Source organism: Neolamprologus brichardi, chromosome 16 (genome assembly GCF_056152115.1).
Source record: "Neolamprologus brichardi isolate AB-2024 chromosome 16, ASM5615211v1, whole genome shotgun sequence".
Taxonomy (NCBI): Eukaryota; Metazoa; Chordata; class Actinopteri; order Cichliformes; family Cichlidae; genus Neolamprologus; species Neolamprologus brichardi.
In genome coordinates this window covers 21,743,955-21,764,216 of record NC_142119.1, presented here as the reverse complement: position 1 = coordinate 21,764,216, position 20,262 = coordinate 21,743,955, and the positions used below count along the sequence as shown (strand labels likewise).

General features: G+C 39.5%; 2 protein-coding genes across 5 annotated transcripts; both read right to left on the bottom strand.

Moving 5' to 3' along the window:
* Nucleotides 1-727: 727 nt before the first annotated feature.
* nr1i2 (nuclear receptor subfamily 1, group I, member 2) lies at nucleotides 728-11,293 on the bottom strand. Of its 4 annotated transcripts, none has more exons than XM_035906755.2 (9): nucleotides 11,108-11,293; nucleotides 10,067-10,339; nucleotides 6,987-7,117; nucleotides 6,573-6,742; nucleotides 6,173-6,489; nucleotides 5,950-6,095; nucleotides 2,993-3,109; nucleotides 2,692-2,797; nucleotides 728-2,602 (listed from the first exon to the last, which is right to left on the bottom strand). In XM_035906755.2, the coding sequence occupies exons 2-9, from the start codon at nucleotides 10,246-10,248 to the stop codon at nucleotides 2,446-2,448; spliced, it is 1,326 nt and encodes a 441-aa protein (XP_035762648.2). In that variant the 5' UTR covers nucleotides 10,249-10,339; nucleotides 11,108-11,293; the 3' UTR covers nucleotides 728-2,445. The 4 variants fall into 4 exon arrangements, with proteins under 4 accessions (XP_035762648.2, XP_006788406.2, XP_035762649.2 ...); XM_006788343.3 differs by having other exon boundaries at nucleotides 10,067-10,296; XM_035906756.2 differs by lacking the exon at nucleotides 11,108-11,293 and having other exon boundaries at nucleotides 9,387-10,185.
* Nucleotides 11,294-12,091: 798 nt separating this feature from the next.
* cfap91 (cilia and flagella associated protein 91) lies at nucleotides 12,092-20,059 on the bottom strand. Its single transcript, XM_006788342.3, has 17 exons — nucleotides 19,682-20,059; nucleotides 19,496-19,572; nucleotides 19,080-19,228; nucleotides 18,833-18,913; nucleotides 18,638-18,694; nucleotides 18,381-18,550; nucleotides 15,267-15,444; nucleotides 14,894-15,051; nucleotides 14,633-14,794; nucleotides 14,386-14,519; nucleotides 13,806-13,919; nucleotides 13,653-13,724; nucleotides 13,415-13,561; nucleotides 13,111-13,332; nucleotides 12,736-12,884; nucleotides 12,561-12,652; nucleotides 12,092-12,390 (listed from the first exon to the last, which is right to left on the bottom strand). Exons 1-17 carry the CDS (start codon nucleotides 19,767-19,769, stop codon nucleotides 12,185-12,187), a joined length of 2,256 nt encoding a protein of 751 aa, XP_006788405.2. The 5' UTR covers nucleotides 19,770-20,059; the 3' UTR covers nucleotides 12,092-12,184.
* Nucleotides 20,060-20,262: the final 203 nt, after the last annotated feature.

Here is a 20,262-nt window from a genome sequence, read left to right as displayed (position 1 = left end):
TTACAGAAACTGATTTCTACCACACAACCGGAGTTCACAGAGAATTATCTTAGAATTATTAGGAGAGAGAGAAAACATCCAGTGAGCAGCAGTGGATATAACCAGGATACATAAGACCATCTCTGAATGCACGCGCATCGAACCTTGCAACAGAAGACCACACTGGATGTCACTCCTTTCAGCTTAGAACAGAAAACTGAGGCTACAGTTTACACAGGCTTATCAAAAGTGGACTGGAAAAACACATCTGCCCTGACGTCTCAAGTTCTGCTGCTGTGTTCAGACTGTAGGGTTAAAAATTTTGTGAACAAATTAAAAGCGTGGATCCCTCCTGCATTGTATCAACAGTTCAGGTTTTTGGTGGTGTAAAGTTTTCAGGGATATTTTCTTTGCGAACTGGTTTTTTGAACATAACAATGAAGTCACTGTAGCTAATTGGCCTCCAGTGTCACCAGATGTGTAATGCTGCCATGTCAATCAAGTCTCCAGCACTTCAGCCTGTGCCACAAAGAATTAGGTCAACTGAAGAACAAACCATGACCAGCCTGATACTTTCACAACGTATCTGTTAAAGTGTTTAGTGAGTGTCTTTTTTTGTATATTACAAAACCAGCATGGCAAAACTCATATGATCATGTAGATTCACACAGATTTCTGTTTACATATTAAGAGTCTGAAACCTTGCTAATGGTTCAATGATGCACTGGCTTAAAATAAATGTGTTTGAAAAAAGAATATCTTTATTACAACATGATGCACAGAGATAACAGAAGCATCAACAGTGAATCACAAAGTCTATAGTAAATAAAAGTAAACAAATGTGGAGGTATTCTGTGCCAGGTAAATCCAAGGATTTCAGTTGGAGTGCCAGTTTCAAGTTCAACCCAAACTCATGAAAGGTTGCCCTTTAATGATGATCTGAAGGCAATAGCTGAAAATCTCTTTGGATGTTCTTAGTTCTTGAAAGAAAAATAGTAAAAAACGGTGTCCTTTTGCTTAATCTGAATCAAATAGAACAACTGCCGGGTACTGTACACAGAAATCTTGAAGAACAAAACTCTCAACTCTCAAAGTCACATAATGAAAAAGTTCTCCTTAGTGCAAAGAGAAGGCTTGAGTCTGCCATCACAAATTAAGGTGGACAAAGAACTGACAAAATAAAAAGTTCCTCCCTTGGGGCGTGTTTATTTAATCCATTAGATCAAAAGTGATCAACAAAACTTCAGGACAGTCCAGATGTTTGCAGTGCAGATCAGCCTCACAGAGAATCTGTTTTTCTGTGTGTGGCCACAGGGGGGCAGTGTTTGTCTTTATATTCCATCAGAAACGCTACATTCATCACAGTTTACAATAAATGAACATTAAGGCACCAAAAGCACAAAACTAGACCAACAACAAAATTCTACATTTAAAAAGCAGCTTTTTTGGAGTAACAACACTGACAACACTCGTTCACTCCTTCTCACCTATATATTTTTGTCCTGTCAATATTTAAGACAATTCAATTCAATTCCATTCAATTTTATTTATATAATCACAACAAAAATCGCCTCAAGGCGCTTTATATTGTACAGTAGATCGCACAATAATAGATACAGAGAAAAACCCAACAATCATATGACCCCCTATGAGCAAGCACTTTGGCGACAGTGGGAAGGAAAAGCTCCCTTTTAACAGGAAGAAACCTCCGGCAGAACCAGGCTCAGGGAGGGGCGGCCATCTGCTGCAACCGGTTGAGGTGAGAGAAAGAAAACAGGATAAAGACATGCTGTGGAAGAGAGACAGAGGTTAATAACAGATATGATTTGATGCAGAGAGGTCTATTAAGACAGCGGTCCCCAACCCCCGGGCCTCGGACCGGTACCGGTCCGTGAGTCGTTTGGTACCGGGCCGCGAGAGTTGAGGCTCAGGTGTGAAATGTATAGTTTTCAGGGTTTTTATCGGTTTTCAGCGTTATTTTGTTATCGTTTTTATCGTTTACTCGGTTTTCCTGGGTCTTTTCACGTGTGTTATGAATAAATCTTATTTTTTTCGGTACCGGTACTACTTTTATTTTGTTGTATTTATCCACGACACCTTAAAGGCCAGTCCATGAAAATATTGTCGGGCATAAACTGGTCCGTGGCGCAAAAAAGGTTGGGGACCTCTGTATTAACACATTGAGTGAGAAAGGTAACTGGAAAGGAAAAACTCAATGCATCATGGGAATCCCCGGCAGCCTATGTCTATTGCAGCATAACTAAGGGAGGATTCAGGGTCACCTGGTCCAGCCCTAATTATATGCTTTAGCAAAAAAAAGTTTTAAGCCTAATCTTAAAAGTAGAGATAGTGTCTGTCTCCCGAATCCAGTCTTCACTCTTTTGACACATGTAAAATAACAATAGGATACTTTCATTTAAGCGTCCCCATTAACAGTGCTTGTGCTGCTCACGTACAGCACATTCTTCATAAGTCATTATAGGAGCCTTTACTGACCACCTCCATTATGAGAGGACTGATGGTGTCAGGCTGGATATCCTGGATCTGTAGAATCTGTTTGCTGTATTCCTCAGTCATTGTTCTCATCTCTGTAAAGCAAGCTATCACTTTGGGATACAGCAGGCTGAAATACAATAGAAAAGTCAATAACTGCAGTATGTAAAAATGTTTCACACTGACTGGAAAGGGGCAAGAATTTGACATTTCACTCACTGTTTGTCTGGACTTGTTCTCTTGCAGTCAATCCAGGTTTTTAGCGTCAGCGCCAGGTTTTCATGAACTTTGTCAATCAAGCTGTGGTGCTGCACGCCTGGACGGTCTGGCAAATCAAGTAAAAAACAAATTTCTTTTAATTTGAAGCCACTTCGCCCTGAGGAAAATCTGAGAATGCATTTTTATTTTGGGCTGGGTACAAATGCACACTGTTTGTAGGGTTTAAATATTTACAGGGTTGGTTAATTATTGATTTGGTCCTGGCAAGGACTGGGATGAACTGCTGAAGAACGACCATCACCTGGAGAAAACAGAGACATGGCTTGCATGAGAACGTATTCTTCCTCCTGTAGGCCCAGTGTGCGCAGCGTGTGGTGAAATCTGAACAGAGGCTCCAGCAGACATGGCTGAAATCCCGCTGGAAAACACAGGAAAACGGGTCAGGAGCAGGACAGATACGGAAGGACAGTGACAGTCTGAGGGCCACTGAGGTCTGATCTGTTCCCACTTTTCTCCACACTCCCAGACACGGATTCAAATGGATATGTTTAGTTCCCACTTTCGAGTGAGCTACCATCAAGGTGATTCTGGCAGGGATTTATGTGTGAAAATGTGCAGCACATGTACAGGCAAACCACAATCTAAAAGCTCATTCATGCAGAATTATCCACAATTAGGAAGGAAAAAAAAAATCAGGGAGAACAATGAGCTCAAAACTACCAGCTACACAGTAAATATTCACCAAATACACAAAACACATATGCCAGTCAGATATGCGCTCCAAGAACATGCTGCAGGATTTTCCAGACATTCTTGCAAAACTATTTTTGCACAAGTTCTAAAAAAAAGCAGGGGTGGTGATTTGTCACAACTTCCCTACAGTTTTTCCAACACACAAGGCTTATACATGTAACTGACATGCTGTTAGCCTAGGAGCACTGAAACGGTGAAAGGAATTTGCACCAATAAAGACAACTAAACGCCAGCGGAATAGTCGGGATATCCTTGGTGTGTTGACTGGAATCAGTCAGACATTATTTTATACTGATTTCTGTTGTTGCGGATGAAATAAAGGTACAATTATTCTACTTGGCTTTGCCAGACAGATTGCACCACAAGTCCCAAAAAATAATATCTAACAGATTATAAACAAAGTATTTATAAAAGCATTTATACCAAAGACCCCTGTAGTTCAAATGTCATTTATGGTTTATGTGTATTTACATTCCTTTAAAAAACAAAAAACCAAGGAAGTGCTATTTTTAGTGTTTGTTCTCTGTGTGACCTACTTTTAGGTCAGTCTAAGCAGTTAACTCGCAAGTAAAGTAGCATGAAGAGCAAACACCTTTGTGATGGATATTTGTAGCTGCACACCTTATCCAGTGTGAAAACTGCAGGTCAGCACCTTGAAAATTAAACAGAGCTGTATTCCCTGTAATCTCAACTTTCACCTAGTGCTCAGTGTGAATTCCTTATTCCTAAGAGCTGTTTGTCTAATAGTAAAAGGGAACCTTGAGACAGCGCGTTTGTGAAGCACTTTGGATCGAAAGAAGTAAAAACCAGTTTGACAGCATTGCAGTGAGTGTTTCTTAAGGAGTCATATTACACCACTGTGTGAGAACATGTGACAAGAGTGATAACAGACTGGACATGTTACTGACTGACTGTTGTCTGACTGCTTCAAAAATAAAAGTGCAACATGTGCATACATGTTAGGAGCGTCAAATTTCTCTTTGTTCATTTTACTCCTGTTTAATAACAGTTTGCAACTTTACATGTAGTTTAAAAGCAAAAAAAACTAGCGAGATTAGAGAATAACGACTCAACGTGTTCATCAAGTGAAAAAATATTTTGCGGGGGCAAAGGTCATTCAGTACACGTACATGTTATTTAATCAGGTGTGCAGAATTTGTGATCAGGGATGTTACTTTGAGTCCTTAGACAACACACACCTCAGAGTTACTATAATTGTCTCCATTACTGAATGCATTTTGTATTTTTGTATACCGACTTGATTATAAGCACTAAGTCCATCTCTATGAACAGTGGAACACAGTGAGAACTCAAAGAATCTGCACCTCCATTTGCAGTTTCTCACACTCTTTGGAGTACGTCAGCATTTTAAACTGCACAGCCACTCATTGTCACACTTTTTTCAGCAAAAGCTTTCATACACCGCTGCAGTCTTTGCCAGCACCAAAGAGCACCTCGAGATTGCTAACACAGCGGATGATTAGGGAGCTAATTAGGCCTAATCCTCCACTATCCTCTGGGAAGCAGCGTCAAATGTAGAGACAAATGAAGAAAACAAGTGTCAAAAACTAAACTGCAGTTCCTCTAATGACCACTTGAGGCATCATTCATTCATCATGCTTATCCAACTCAGGCTCACCCCGGGGCTGCAGCCTATACCAGGTGCCAATGAAATAGTGGACGGTTACACCAAACATCGCAATGCTAACAGACAGAGAGCAACAAACATTCACACCTATTTAGATTCACCAATTAGCCTAACATTGGATTTTCGTGAGTGTGTAGAGTCAGTTGCTCATTTTAGGCCATATTGTATAAAACATGAAGTTCAACTTTTCTAATTTACATGTCAGAAAGGAGGATTATCCAGGACATGCTCTCCTCTTCTGGGATGGTTTGAAACACACAGCAAGCCATAATAATTGTCAGATAAACTATTAAAAATGCTCCAGATGATACAACATCACAATTAGCTACTGCAAGTAGCATCAAGCCTTGCAGACACCTATCACTGCCAGGACAGGTATCAATCAACTGAACAAACTCAACTATTAAGGTGAGTGAGTGGTTAAAACCTCTCACCTCAGAACACATGAAGCAGGAAACTATCCACAGAAGCCAAAACTTTTTTTTTGTACCAGGTTGTAAACTTGCTAAACTGGTTGGCAGTTTTAACGTGGGAGTCTGGAAACTGACTTGCTTTTTGAGCCAGCCTCAAGTGGCACCTAGAGGAACTGCAGTTTTTGCCACTTGTGCATGGGTCTCATTTTTCAGGTCTGGAGGTCAAGTCCCACTGACTGACTTGTTAAAATATCCATGTTTTAAGACCTGTTTAGAAAAAAAATTAAAATCTCTCTTTAAATGATGCTTTGTCACAAGTGTTCAGGAAAGTGGCCACTCTAAGTGACAGTCTGACTTCACCTCAGATAATCTAATCTAATCTAATCTAATCTAATCTAATCTAATCTAATCTAATCTAATCCATCCAACTGTAAGAAGTCTTACCTCGTACAGCGTCATCTATGCAGTATGTAATATGGCCACATTCCCATGTGCTCGTTTTTGAGTTGAACACCATGTTGAAGCGGATCTGCATTATTTCAAACGTGGCTCCCTTCAGCAGAGATATTTGGTCTCCCATGGTAAGAGACCTGTAAGACACTAGTTTGACATCAAGTGTCGAAAACGTGCCGACTGAATATAAATATTCGTTGATGTACACATTTACCGGAAGTCTTGGAGACTTTTGGAAAAGCTAATGACGTTCTGGATCATGTAAGTGGTGAGGTCGGCCACATGCGGAAGAGCAGTGAAAACACATCTGTTTTCGACGCCATTCCGTATGTGGTGTTCTTGTTTTTTAATGGAACTGTGGAAACAGGAGGAGGATGAAGAGCATGAGGTGGCGGATGGCGATGATGTGGGCTCGGTGGTAGATATACTCGCAGTGCTGCAGGCGTTTCTAGGGCACTCGGTCAGAGGGTTAAAGAGCTTGCTTGCCGTCTGCTTGTGCGTATTCACAGGAAGGATGTTTCGGTCCATAGGCTGAAAAAAATCAAAGATCAATTACACAAGTTAAAACAAAGATGATGATGAAGAGCTGAAACTGCATGCATTATCACACACACCCTGAAGCTGCTGAAGCAGGAAAATGCTGAGTCGAATGTGCTGCGGTGACCAAAGAGCAGTTCCTGAATACGTTTTTCTTGTTGGAATGAAAGCTCCACTGGGGAGTTAAGCATCTTATTCTTCTTGATTTGGACCCTCCTCTCCTGCACCTTTTCATCAGACATGACCACTGAACAAGCACAAAAATACAAGCATTTACTATGTGAAGCATATCAGCATAAAAAAACCTGATCTGATTCATAATTTCTTCTGAAGGCATGAAAATTATGTGTATCAGTTTATTGTATGACATGATGTAAACATGCAAAATGATAACAAGCATTCTAGAAACTGATGGGTGCACCTTTTATAATATCACACACTTCCTACAGTGACTTTAACATTAAGTATAAAAGCCTTTAGATGTTACTTACTGTCTTTGCGCATGCCACTGGCCTGACATTTGCGCATGCGGCAGGCTTGACAAGACCGGCGGCTGTTTTTCGTTATAACACATTTATTCAGGAATGGACAGCGGAGCTGGTTTGACCTCTTTATGTTACGTCTGAAATGAAAAACATCCACTCACAAAATAACAGCTTCATGCCTTAGGTTTAACTGCTTGTTAATGCAAATATCTAATGAGTCACAATTTGCACAAGTTTACTGAAATTGCACAAAAAATGTGCAGTCTCAAGTTCTGCCGCAACATTTGTTTGATAGGGTCAGAATTTGGTGTAAACAACATGAATGCATGGATCTCCACTCCATTTAGGTTGGTAGTGGTGGTGTAATGGGGTGGAAGATGTATTCTTGGCACACTTTGGGGCCCTTGGTACCAACTGAGCATCATTTAAACATGACAGCCTACCTGAGTAATGTGCCCGACCATGTCCACAGTGCACCCATCTTCTGATGGCTGCTTCCAACAGGACAATGCACCATATCATAAAACTCAAATCATCTCAACCTGGTTTCCTAAACATGACAACAAGTTCCCTGTAATCAAATGCCCTCAATAAAAAGCTCTCAGTAAAATAGAGCACCTTTGGGATGAGGTGGTCTGGGAGATTATGGATGTGCAGTAACTGTGTGATGCTATCATGTCAAAATGGACCAAAATCTCTGGGAAATGTTTCCAGCACCTTGTTAAATCTATACCACCAAGAAATAAATCAGTTCTGAAGGCAAAAGGAGACCACCCTGGTACTAGCAACCTGTACCTAATGAACTGTCTGTACTGCGTGCACTGTGTGGATTTGATTTGTGAAGGTGTTGAAATTAGAGAAGGTCAAATTAAGAACCAAAGTAGATGAGAATATCACACTGACACCACCTTTTATGCCAGAAACTGAATGTTATCTGACCACTCAGCTCACCGACAGCAGCACATCTGAATAACAGGGACAGAGAGAGCTTTGGTGGCAACAAAGTGAGGTTTAAATAAAGAATAATTTGGCCTAAAGAAGTCAAATAATAAACAAAACTGAGCACACTTCTAAATGAGACAGTTCAGAGAGCATATATGGTGAACAGTAAAATAATGTTCCATTAAAAATCTAAATAAAAGCCATTAAAATAAATGGTTAACTTCAATACTACAAAACTCTAGTATTTGGGCTCCCAGTGATTGATGATGATGATAACACATTGATGACACACAGCTTCCTATCTGACAGACATCTTGAGCTTCTCGTTGTATAAACTCTTTAATCAAAAGGTCAGATAATTTTAAACGTTTTACAGCTGAATGTGAGGAAAACTGAAAATGTGATTAGTGTTAAAGTTAATAGTCATATCTTTTATGTAGTTACAACACATTTCAAACATAACAAGCTTCTGACTCAGAGTAAATCATGTTTTCATTTATCACGAGCAGACTAGACCACTGTCATTTCCTGTTTGTGAGCCTTCCTAGTAAAAGAGTTCAACTTATTCAGAACACAACTACACCAGTCCTAACTAGGTCAACAAGTCACGGTCTAATCTTCTGAAACCTGCATGTGCCACAGAAAGAATACAATTCAACATCCTACAACCTCCTACAACTTCATCGTTACTCAGGTCACAGTGAACTGAGGTGGCCGTCAGATTGCAGAGCAGACGGTGTCGAGCCTATTTCACATTTTGAGCCTATGAAAGAAGGATAGTCACTGTATCTATGTAAATATCTATGTATATACATACTGTGGTTGTACATATATACAGTATAAAGTGGTTTCACTTTATATGATATTAAAAATGTGCAATATAAGCAGCCAACAAAATGACATGAACATTGCCCCCCCGAAAAAAAAAAAAAAAAAGTATTAATGACTGCCTGTACTCTTCAACACACAGCCTGAACCCTCTTAGGCAAGATTTCTCAGAATGTTCTTTAAGGAATAATTTCTTCAGGAATAGTTCAGCAGGCTTTTTGAAGGACATTGAAAGCTCTTCTTTGGATGTTGGCTGCCTATTGTTCTTTTTTCTGTCAAGATGTCCCCACACTGCTTCAATAATGTTGAGGTGCGGGCTCTGGGGAATGTTTTTATTACATTACATTACTGTGTTGAAAAATGAAGCGAATGCCAATGAGATGCTTTCCAGATGGTAAAAGCAATCTGATGCTTTTACCATCAAAATCTGATGGTATTTTTCTGTGTTCATAATTACATTAATTTTGACAAGATTCCCAACACCACTGGATGTTATACTAATGACTGTGGTATGAAGGTAAATGTGTTGCACTTGCTGTGTACCTCTCTCCTGACCTATTAACAGAGATTTGAGCCACAAATTTCAAGACCAGTTGCCACTGATGTTTAGTCCAGTTCTTGTGTAATTTGGCATACCTCCACCTTTTCTGCATGTTTTCCTCCCTTAAGAGCAGATGGATGAACTGAAGGGCCAGATGCATCTCTCTGTGTCTCTCTGTGTCAGGTCTTTGCTGGATCTTTTCCTCTTTCTCAAGGACATGACTTTTAGAAACTGTTCATCTGCTGGAGATGATGGAGTTTTTCTAACCCGGTCACTTCTTCTTTTGTCTTCTACTTTCCTGAAAATTCTTAAGGACACACTGCTGAGATATGCCAAATTTTCATCTAATATTTCTTATTAGATGAACTAAGTTATTAGCTATGTATGGACAAAACACTGGTCTATCCTTGAGTTCAACCGGGAGCCTTTTATGCTCATCCGGTACAAGAACTGAGTGAGTGAAAATGACTGAGAAAGCAGCAAATGTCAAAAGAAAATTTTTGGAAGACCTTCTGGAAAACTGGAGAACTATTGCTCAAGACCACTTTAAAAGATTACAAGAAAGTCTGGCTCCTTGGAAGGAAAATCACTCATTTGTCTATTCACATTCACAAGGGATTCTTTTCATGACAAAAAAAATTGTAAATATAATTAAAAACATGAGAGAAACTCTAGATACCGCAAACATAAAAGCTGGACTATTTGTTTTCTAAAAGCCCTTAAACAGCCATTTATTGCTTGATTCATGACGTTATTAAAAGTTGAAGAGCTTTACCTGAAGAAGCCCTTGCAGCCTTCACAGGTCAAGGCATTGAAGTGGTAACCATTAGCCAGATCTCCACAGACACCACACACTCTGGGCTCCTCATCATCCGTCAGCTTCTCCTCCTCATCCTCTTTATTCTGCCTTGCGAGCACTTCACTGATAATCTGCACTCCAGCGGCCTTCTCGCTCATTCTCACCCGAGAGATAATCAGATTAGTCTGGTGTCACTGCCTTCACATCTGTTCTGGGCAAGATTCACTCAGTAAGAAGTGGAAAGGTTCCCTGTGAGATCAGGCTTAGGTTTAACTACTATCAGCACTACTACGTCACAGTTAATGTACAGGATACACACTGTATATTTTATTCTGCTATGACACTCTTAAATGAAAGGATATGACCACAATACTGTGGCTGAACCATTTTCTTCCACCAGTGACACATACCTGGATATGACTAAAGGCTCCTTGTGGAGTCATTTACGTCTATTACGACCCCCTATTCATTGTGGCTACATGGTCACAGTAGGAGATCACCTTGATTTTCATCAAAAAGCAATTTTCTGACGTGCGCAGAACAGCTCACAATGTTCAAGTGCAAAGAACAATGTGGACTCTTCAATTTTATTAATTTTTTATTATTTTCCAGTGAAAAAACGGTAAGTTGCACAAAAAAACAAGCACAGGCTACTGTTGATTAATGATTTAGAAACATACATTTCAGGTATTTTCTGCCAGTAAACAATGCTTAATGCAACCTTTTTAATTTTAACACTCAAATCCCTCAGAATTACTGACACACTGAAATCACAACTTTAATGTAAGTCGTTGTGCTTCTTTAAAGCATACACAACTCCACACACTCCACTGAAGCAGCGTGTAAAACATTAGTGCTTGTTTGGGAATGCTCCTACTTTACTCCCACCCTGCAGGCAGGCAGGTTTGTAACTGCAGCCTGACCTGTCTAACAGGTGTGCACAGGTCGTCATAAAGTAAACTCTTTTCCTTCCTTTACCTGGTTAAATGTCTGGCTTAAGTCATTCAAATCACTCACCTGATGATTCCAGAGGTCAAAACAGCTGTGCGTGGTCCACAGGTGCCCGCCTCACTTCGCTTAATCGGGTGAATTTTGAGCATGACCAACAGGGGAGAGAATCGTTAACAGGTCGTCGTGCAAGCTTTCAACCAGCTTAATGTTTAATACTGGCAGTTTGCCACAACTACAACCGGCTGCAGCCGAAGAAACTGCGGAGTAAAATCCAGCACCGCCTACTGATGTCGTACTTCGTAGACGCGGATCACGGACGCAGGGGCGTTTCCAGGATGGAGTGGCACAGGACGAATCCAAATATTTTCTTGCAAAAGTAATGAAACATAATTTTTTGCTGAATAATCGTGGAAACGTGAAAAAAATGAACTTTTAATGTAAGTTATAATCCCGTTTAAGAGTCTTCATGCTGCACGTTGTAAAATCAAAATATATAATAAGTACCAAAAGTCATTATGGAAAATGGCACCATTTAATGTTGAGCTGCGATTATTTTAATTGCTTGTGTGTTGCTGGGTATCTTAATCTGTAATAACCCAATCAATAAAAAACAAACAAAAAACAAAGCCTGGATTATCATGTTTGAATTAGTTTTTGAGGCTTCATCATCATCATCATCAGAGTGATTTTCCCCTCAAAAACTGAAATAAATTGCACAACGCATTTTAAAGAAATACATAGCTAAATATAAATAAATTAAAAAACAGATGCAGCAAATATGACATAAATTAAAACACCTACAATAATAAAGATTTTTTTAAATTCATCACAAGGTCCCCTTTTTCAAAATATATAAATAAAATATATAATTTCTGGCAATTAATTCATGCCTATGCTTCAAAGGGTTCAAATACATCATCTACCGTATAAAACACAACATTTGTTCCCCGAACGTGGTGGAGTAAAAGCAGAAAGATTTCTTCAAACATTTCATGTCAAATTAAATTAAATTAATTACTGCTTAGAGTAAAAAAAAAAAACAACCCAGAATGATTATTAAACCCTCACTTTAATAACATCACAACAACTTTTAGACATTATAGATTGCAATGCAGAACACTTTTAATATTCTAGTCCTCCCTTTTACTCAGTTTGAGCATCGTGCTGCTCTGCTTCCTTCCCCTGCAGCGGCTGGCTCATTGTCTCTTCCAGGACTTGACAGGACGCTTTTATACCAGGACAGGTAATTTTTGACGCTTCCAGAGTACTGTTCAGGAGCTCAGGAGCATTTGAAGTCCCTTGAATGATGTTCCGAGCTGCCTGTAAGTGTCTATGCTGCTTCTGGTGCACTGAAAATGCAAGGTCAGAAAAAATTAGGAAAGGATTTACCTTTAACTTAATCACTCCATCAACACACCAATAAGTCATTTTAATTTCTATTTTTTAAAAAAGGGGCATTTATCTTTTACTACTAAGTCATTGAATGCATTTTTGTGTGTTTGTAATTCTTGCTACAAACCTCTTTTTCTGACACCGATCTTCTTTACCTCCGGGATAAGGAAGCTGTACACCAGCTCAGACACAATCTCCTCCGACTGAAGATTATCCCGGCTACTCGCACACAAAAGCGATGTTTGTTAGCGTTACAATTCCTTAACACCAAGCAGCGACAGATATTCGAAGGTGCTTGTTACCTTTCCTCAACGGCATATGCGATGTCATTGACCTCCTTTGCCCTCTTGTGGATCTCCTCCCGCGCCTGCTGGTCGGCTATGTGCTCAATGGTCCCCAAGATGATGTCTTCTAAATACATGTCCACAGTCTCCTGATGTACTTGTACCACCTGTGACAAGAAGTGAAGGGAACCCACAAACTCACACACCTTAAAATGGTAATAATAAGTACAATAATTGACAAAAAAATAGGAAAGTATGTTTTAAGAAGCAATTTAGAGCTCACTGACTCAGCTTGTTCCAAAGAGTTGGTGCTTTGACTGCAAATGCTTTTTTACCTCATTGTTACTGATCTCTGTTACCCTTTTACAACAGAACAATGACATGTGCACATACTTCTCTGAAGATCTCGTCTTCCTCTTTGCGTCTTCGCTCCTCTACCTGCCTCCTTCCACTCTCCTCGGCCTCTCGCATCCGACGGTCTCTCTCAGCCAGCAGTGTAAAGGCGTGGATCCTTCGCTCATCCTGGAGACGAATCAGCTCCTTGGACAATGTGTCAAACACTTGTTCTAGTTCTGCCCCTACTACTCCGGCTTGATGCGCTTCCTGCTGAAAAATCTGAAAAGATGGAGAGAACGGGTATAAAGGTTGTTTGGATTTAGTACATTTTTGTCCGCATGGTCAGGTCCGTGTGTTTCACCTCATGTCTGCGTTTGTCTCTTTGTTTATTGAGCATCATGACGTGCTCTTTGTCTGCCTTCTGTAGCTCCTGCTCTTCCCTCTTCAAGGCATGAACAGTCCTTAGTTCCTGGATGAGATCCTGATGTTTCTCCTTGCCCTTAAACATCTTTAGAACAGCGGAGATAAAAGTAAAAAGATAAGTGCTCAAAAACTGAGCAAGACTGAAACATTTATGTAGGAATGAAACACAGATGGACCTCATACTGGATCCTTCGTCCTCGCAATAGTTTCTGCAAGAAGATTACAGCAAGTTCTTTCTCTTCTTCCCCCTAAAAAATAGAGAAATATTAATACAATAAATGTAATATTTACAAAGGAAGTCTCAGTAACAGTCAGAATAATTAACTGACCTCAGGTGGGGTTTCCACTGTGGGAGTGACAGGATGAGGAACAGGCGTCTCCTTTCTGAGAAGACAACGTAAAGTCCTCAAAGATGTGTGGTCATCCTGCTTCTGCTTCAGATTCTGTGGAGCCAGAAGTGCCAGTATGTATGTATCTAAAACTTCAAAGATATACTTCAAGTGGATCTTGCATCAAACAAAATGGCTAAAATGTCAAATAATGAGGTTGTTGTATATACATGAGCCAAAAGCTCAGGCTTCAGATTTCTGCCTGGTTTCTCACAATTTCTTCTGCTCTTGGCTCTGCCTGATGTTAATGAGAGCAGAGATCTTTACTGTGGTCATCTCAGGTGCACAGAAGCACCATTAACCTGCAGTTCAAACCTTGTGTCTGCATGAGATAGCCAATCAGAAGTGTTGACTTAAGCTTGTTTCAGTGGGTGAATCGCCAGAGCCCAGCTTATGATAAGTAAGAGTTATTTTAAACTGTCAATTACGCAAAACTACTCCAGTAGTAATAAATATTGCATTGGACCTGAGCAACGTCGATCCACTTTAATGAACATCTATATTTTCTGTTCTGCCTTACCTTGTATTTCTTCAGCAACTGCACAGCTCTGCTCTCAGGAGGCTTCATCACATCCTCTGAGACTTTGGGTTTGGTTCTTTCTCTCTTTGACTTCAGTACTGAAGCACTGAGTTGCGTCTCTAGTTCTTCTAAACCTAACAAAGAGTTAAAAATGATCTTAACAATGAATTTATGAAATTATCTCTGTGTGTTATACTGGAAATTACATACAAAAATTTTACATCTGCAACAGCATTCCGATTCAAACCTTCATATGTGTCTAAGTAGCGTCTTGTTGACAGCATGCTGTGGATGTTCCTGTTGGGAAAAATGCCAATGCGGATCCTGGGGACATACGTCTGAGAAGCTATGACACATCGTTCTAGCTTCCCCTCCACATTTTTCCTCTTAGCTTCTAATTTTCTCAGTGCTGCAGACAAAAATAAGAAAAGAAAAACAGAGGCAGTTACCCAGGAGTGAGACCAGATATTAAATAATATACTTAACATTAAAGGGGTGGACGTCTTACATCTGTTGTAGTCAGCGTGTATTTTGTTTAGCTTGGTCTCCCTGTCTTCCTGGTGCTTAGAATATATCTGGCTCAGTCTGTCATTTGTGACATCTTTCTGAGCCTCATCTCTCTGCCTCAGAAGGTCCTTTAGCACCTCTAAACGAGCCTCTTGCAACCTAGCAGAGAAAATGTACGATAAAAACACAAAACACATCTGTTCCCTATCAGAGTGACAGGAGTGAACTGAAACAATGAAGGTGTAAAGCAATCAATACATGATGAAGTTTAAATCTGTGCAAAACAGTGCATCACCATCACTTTAAGCAGTAGGTTGCATCCCTATTAGTGTGTTTTCCAGTTAGATTAGCATTTCAGATGCACTATCACTCACTTCTCGATTTCTCCTTCTCTGAAAGCCCACTCTTTGGCCTCCATCTCTTCCATTAAACGCCTCCTCTTGTCAAGCTGGCTCAGGTCACTCAGTGGAGGAAGACTGGCCTCCCAAGCTCGCTTGGCACGGGTTCGCTGCATCATTTCCACTTCTGCAAGGCCTGCAGGCAGACCGTGACCTGAGGAATTTTCATTCAGAAAAAAACTAATTATGCAACCCTGTCACAAAAAAGCAACACGGCTTAAAATGTAAACATATACAGATTGCAATCATCTGAAAATCATTAAAAGCCTATATTTGCCTAAAAATAAACTTGATGCAAAAGTAAGGAAAATTTGCATTTTTTGTAACAAAGAAGAATCTTCTCCAAGCAAGAAACAACATAGAAGAGCCACCTCGAAAGGACAACACTCGGCTGTACATCTGCACCTAAAAGTTAAAGGTCACTCTTTCAAGGATGCCAATGTTCACATTTTGGACTGAGAACATAGATTGTTTGAAAGAGGAGTAAAAGAGGCCATCTACTGTGAACGACCATCATTGAACAGAGGGGGTGGCTTCCCAGACGCCTCAACCCCCACTCATATATTGCGTCAGCTGATCTCAATAGGTCACATGATAGGGTGAGACAAGTTCTTACGGTGTTTTCATCAGAAACCTCTGGGGGTAACATCCCATGCCTTTTATCACACCTCGGGCTCATGTGATGACACACATTATGCTCTTAAGGGACAATCCCCACTAGGCTTTCAGTACCTGTGACCAGGGGCACCTCAAGAATTTTTTCATAAGGGTGGCCATTAAAAACAGAACAGTGCAGGGGTGCAGCGAAGGGGAGGGGGTGACGATGGGAAATTGTGAGGGACATACAAAGTGACACAATACGAAACCTTTTAGTTTTAGAACTGAAGAAGCCTCTTGGATGAGAGGTGAAACGTCTTCATGAAAGATGTCTAGTCGCTTTCTTTCAAGCTCCTTGGAGTACCATGACCTGAGAGCCCACACAGACACATTTTTCCACGTGCTACTGAGTCAGTAGCAGAATAAGCTGCTCGCCATAGGCAGAGTCAATTTGGAAAGTTTTTCAAGCGAGCAACCCACATAGTCAAATCTGCTACTTAACCTAGAAATCCATTTTCCTTACAAACATGGCAACATTTAAGGGAAATAAACAGGCTTTAACTGTGTAAGACTTATTGCCATGAAGCATTGCCACAACTAAGAAATAATCAACCAAACTACTTGTACTATTTGTGCTAAGTGTAGTAAAAGATAAAATATCAAGCATTGACACTGAGACACTTCATACTTAAAAAAAGTATCTTACTTTATAACTTGATACTAGACAAATTAAATGGGACAACTAACACACTTAAAAAGGATTTAAATTATTTATAAAATCCCTTAAGTACCATCACACAACTGAGCTAATCAGTGACGTGACAGGTTATATAAACAGTGCGAGCAACAATTTAAGAATAAGAGGAGTCAGAGAGTGCAACGTCCCCAACATGGCAAGGGCTATACTAACACTGATACTTTATGCTGATGTCAACATTGTTAATATGGAAATCTAGTGTAGGATGTTCATCTTTTTGTTACATTGGGAAGTCATATAATGTAATGAAAAAATAATGTTTTAAAGAGCATGTTTATGACCCCCAATGAAGAATATATTGTTTTAAAGTTTGGAGATGACTCAATGAAAACTAAAGTTTTTCCTAATTTATGTGACCCTGACCTTTGACCTTGAAGCATTATATGCAAAACTTGTGTATTTTATTATCTTTACCCATATGATTGTAGCAGAAATGTCTTAAGATTTAAGATATATTCATGCAGTGTGAGATATTGTGAAACTAGTTGTGATGTCGTAGGCCATCGTATTGAAAAATGAAGAAGTGCATTGTACAGTTCTCTTCAAACCCTTTTACATGATATATTACTAGATACGGCTTCTTTAATTTTTTTCCAAGCTCAACTTTGACCTTGGGCACTAGCAGTGATGACCTGTGGATGCTAGCTTGATAACAAACATTTACAGCAGACAGACAAACAAACTGCACCAATTACATTTGTCGGGGGAATTTGTGGGGATAAAAGGCACTCTGGACCCAAGGCACAAACTTGAGAACCAAGACAATAAAATTTCTCAGTTTTAAAATATGATATAGTCACTTATAGGCATATTGATCAATTGTGCAGTGACAAATGTTAGCAGTGTTATGGTAAAGCAGACAGACTGCAAAAGGTTCCACTAATATGTTTAAGGCATGGTTCTATCTTGTGAAGCAAAGCTCAACTTTATTTATGCATTTGCCTTATGATAGGGGTGTCAAATATAAGGCCCGGGGGCCGATATTGGCCTGGCAAAGATCCAATCCAGCCCGCTTTGGAAAATATGAAGGAGTGCATCAATTTTGGGACTTTTAAGGGTATTTTCATTCATGTTTTAGAGCTTGTCCTCTAAATACCTCCCTCACAGCCATTTATACTACACCTAAGTATTCAAGTAACCAAGTAATCTATCAGATTAACAATTAAATAACAGAAAAGTTTTTTTCACTGTCCACTATATAAATTTTAATGAACAAAATCTTTATCTTGTTTTATAAATACAGGGCAGTGTGGGAAGTGAGCTTCCAGAATTTTTCTTTCTGTAATTTCCACATTTAACATTTAGAAAAACTGAGACATGCTGTTGAAATTGAACTTCTTCATCTTATATTAAGATATCTCAGTGATTAAATGTGTAGTTAAACGTCTTTACACTAATAGAAAGTGGAGTTTCAGTTATCCCTCCCACTCAAGATCAGCGTGGGTTGTATGTATTTTACTTGTACTTTCTTCCTGTGCTGACTGCGACTTGTGGATGATGAACCTGTTGATGTAAACTATTTGTTTCTGCAACAAATTGTTTTTCAGTGAGTTTCTTATGCACAGGTTAGCCAGCACAGATGCATTATAAATTATGTTTAGTAAGTAAATAAAAAAAAAAATAGGATGGAGAGAAGAGAGCAAGATAATTATACTGCCAAGATCTAATAAAGTTGCTTATGAGTGTACCATCACGGTTCATATAACAGGTAAAGAACACAATAAACATGCCTATACCCCAAGTCAAAGCTGCCATCTGCAGGAGCTCTGAGGGAGTAGTCCCGGGCTGAATCACATACTCGGGGCTGTATGGGTCTGTCTGTGTTTCACTTTCCCTGTAGTCTGTCTGGACCCCAACAGTGAAGTGGGTGGGTTGTTGCTCAGCATCAGACGTTATAAAGTCTTCTCTAAAGTGACACAAAAAACAGACATACTTCCAGAAAAAATGGCACAGCAGAAACAGCTGCACAACAAAGTAATGCAAAGAACCTCACCTCGGCGAAGCATAAATCACACTAGGAGGCATCTGCTGCCCAAAGGGAATGAGAGGGCTAAAGGGAACAAAGTGAAATACTATGTCATAGACTATATTGACATCTATATAAGTGGGGCAGTATGGCAGTTATCTTTAGTTTGTTGTGTTAGGAAAAACAGAACAAACAATCAGATTCTCAACTGGCTAGTCAAACCGTTTAAAGTATTTGCAGAAATCCGCTCCAGTTACACGGCACTCCTTGCTTTTCAGCCATGTTTGAGCATTTGGAGAAATCCTGTCAAGAAGATAATCAAGATGTAATATATACATATTTTATCATTTATAATATATAATAAAGACATTAAAAAATTACTTTATTTATTTTGTCTGTAATGAGAGAAAGACTACATCTTAAAATGAAGCAACTTAGTTACTAAGGCTTCATGTGCATGTTGTGTTACCCAGCCAGCTGCTGCAGGGCCTCTTTGCGCTGTTCTGTGTGGCCTCGCCACTGAAGATCAATAAAGGCCGGCTGCGGGACTGCAGGGTCTACTTTAACAGTATAGCGTGGGTTGTCACTAAACATGGATGCAAACTCTGGTATTCTCCTCTGAGCGAAGAAGACGGAAACAATGTTAAAGAGTGCATTTCACATTTAATTTTTAGTTAAACAAAAGAGACAAAAAAAGCCCCTGTACATTACATTCAAAAGGTGGAAGAAAATATACATTATTACAATACAAGATAAATGCTCTGTATACTACAGGTTTAAATTAATATTAAAATAAACTATAATATAATAATGACAGCATTTTAAATCAACTTATCTTTTATTTAAAATGTAATAAATTTGAAATAATGTATAGATACGACTTACTATTCGAGACCTGGAAGCAAAGGACTTGAAATTGGCCTTGGTGTGGTCTGCCTCCGATGACACTGTGTGAACCGGATCTGTGGAGGAACAGTTCAGGTGATGGCAACCGAGGGAGCTAAGTTCAGCTATTAGCCGTGCTCATTGGTGTGTTCGTTAGCTGTGCTAGTTAGTTCAAAGCTTACTCACCGTACAAGTAGTCATAAGCCCGTTCACGCAAAACAGCTGTACCAGCATCATTCTTCTTGGTAAACGTGTTAGTCACAGATGCGCACATTTTCTGTATTTAGTCAAACATTTGAGTATTTTTACAGCTAATTTTACATGCGGACGGCCGCTTCAACGACGTCGTTTTGACATTGTAGTCATGGAGACAATAAACTGACCGTCCGGAAGTGGGAGGATTAATCTCGAGCTTTCTGTTTACTCTCACCGGGTGGAAGTTGGAAGTAATTCTTGGGCAACATACTTTGGGTTTTTATCAAAATGTGATAATATAATATTAATTTAACTCCACATGTCATCATTTAAGATTTAAAGGACGTTTCTTCCTTCGTGATTTCATCTAGGAGAGGATTCAGGGTCTACCTTTCCACCGGTGATCGTTTTTTATGTCTCAACTCCCACTTAGTTGAAATTATTTCCTCTTCTTTTTCATCCCTAGTAATAATAAATAATGAAGGGTTATATTATTATTTTTAATTAGCAGGATAGTTGAATAACTTTCAAAATTGCTACAATGAATTTTTGTACTTTTTACCAGCCTACAG

Coding starts and splice junctions, on each gene's coding strand:
- nr1i2 (XM_035906755.2), bottom strand. CDS start 10,248: ATGAGCGAGAAGGCCGCTGGAGTGCAGATTATCAGTGAAGTGCTCGCA. Junction 3,110..5,949: donor CATAGATGACGCTGTACGAG/GTAAGACTTCTT, acceptor TGTGTTTTCCAG/CGGGATTTCAGCCATGTCTG. Junction 2,798..2,992: donor CATGTCTCTGTTTTCTCCAG/GTGATGGTCGTT, acceptor TTGATTTGCCAG/ACCGTCCAGGCGTGCAGCAC.
- cfap91 (XM_006788342.3), bottom strand. CDS start 19,769: ATGTGCGCATCTGTGACTAACACGTTTACCAAGAAGAATGATGCTGGT. Junction 19,229..19,495: donor TTGCTTCCAGGTCTCGAATA/GTAAGTCGTATC, acceptor TTCTTCGCTCAG/AGGAGAATACCAGAGTTTGC. Junction 12,391..12,560: donor GATCGGTGTCAGAAAAAGAG/GTTTGTAGCAAG, acceptor TTGCATTTTCAG/TGCACCAGAAGCAGCATAGA.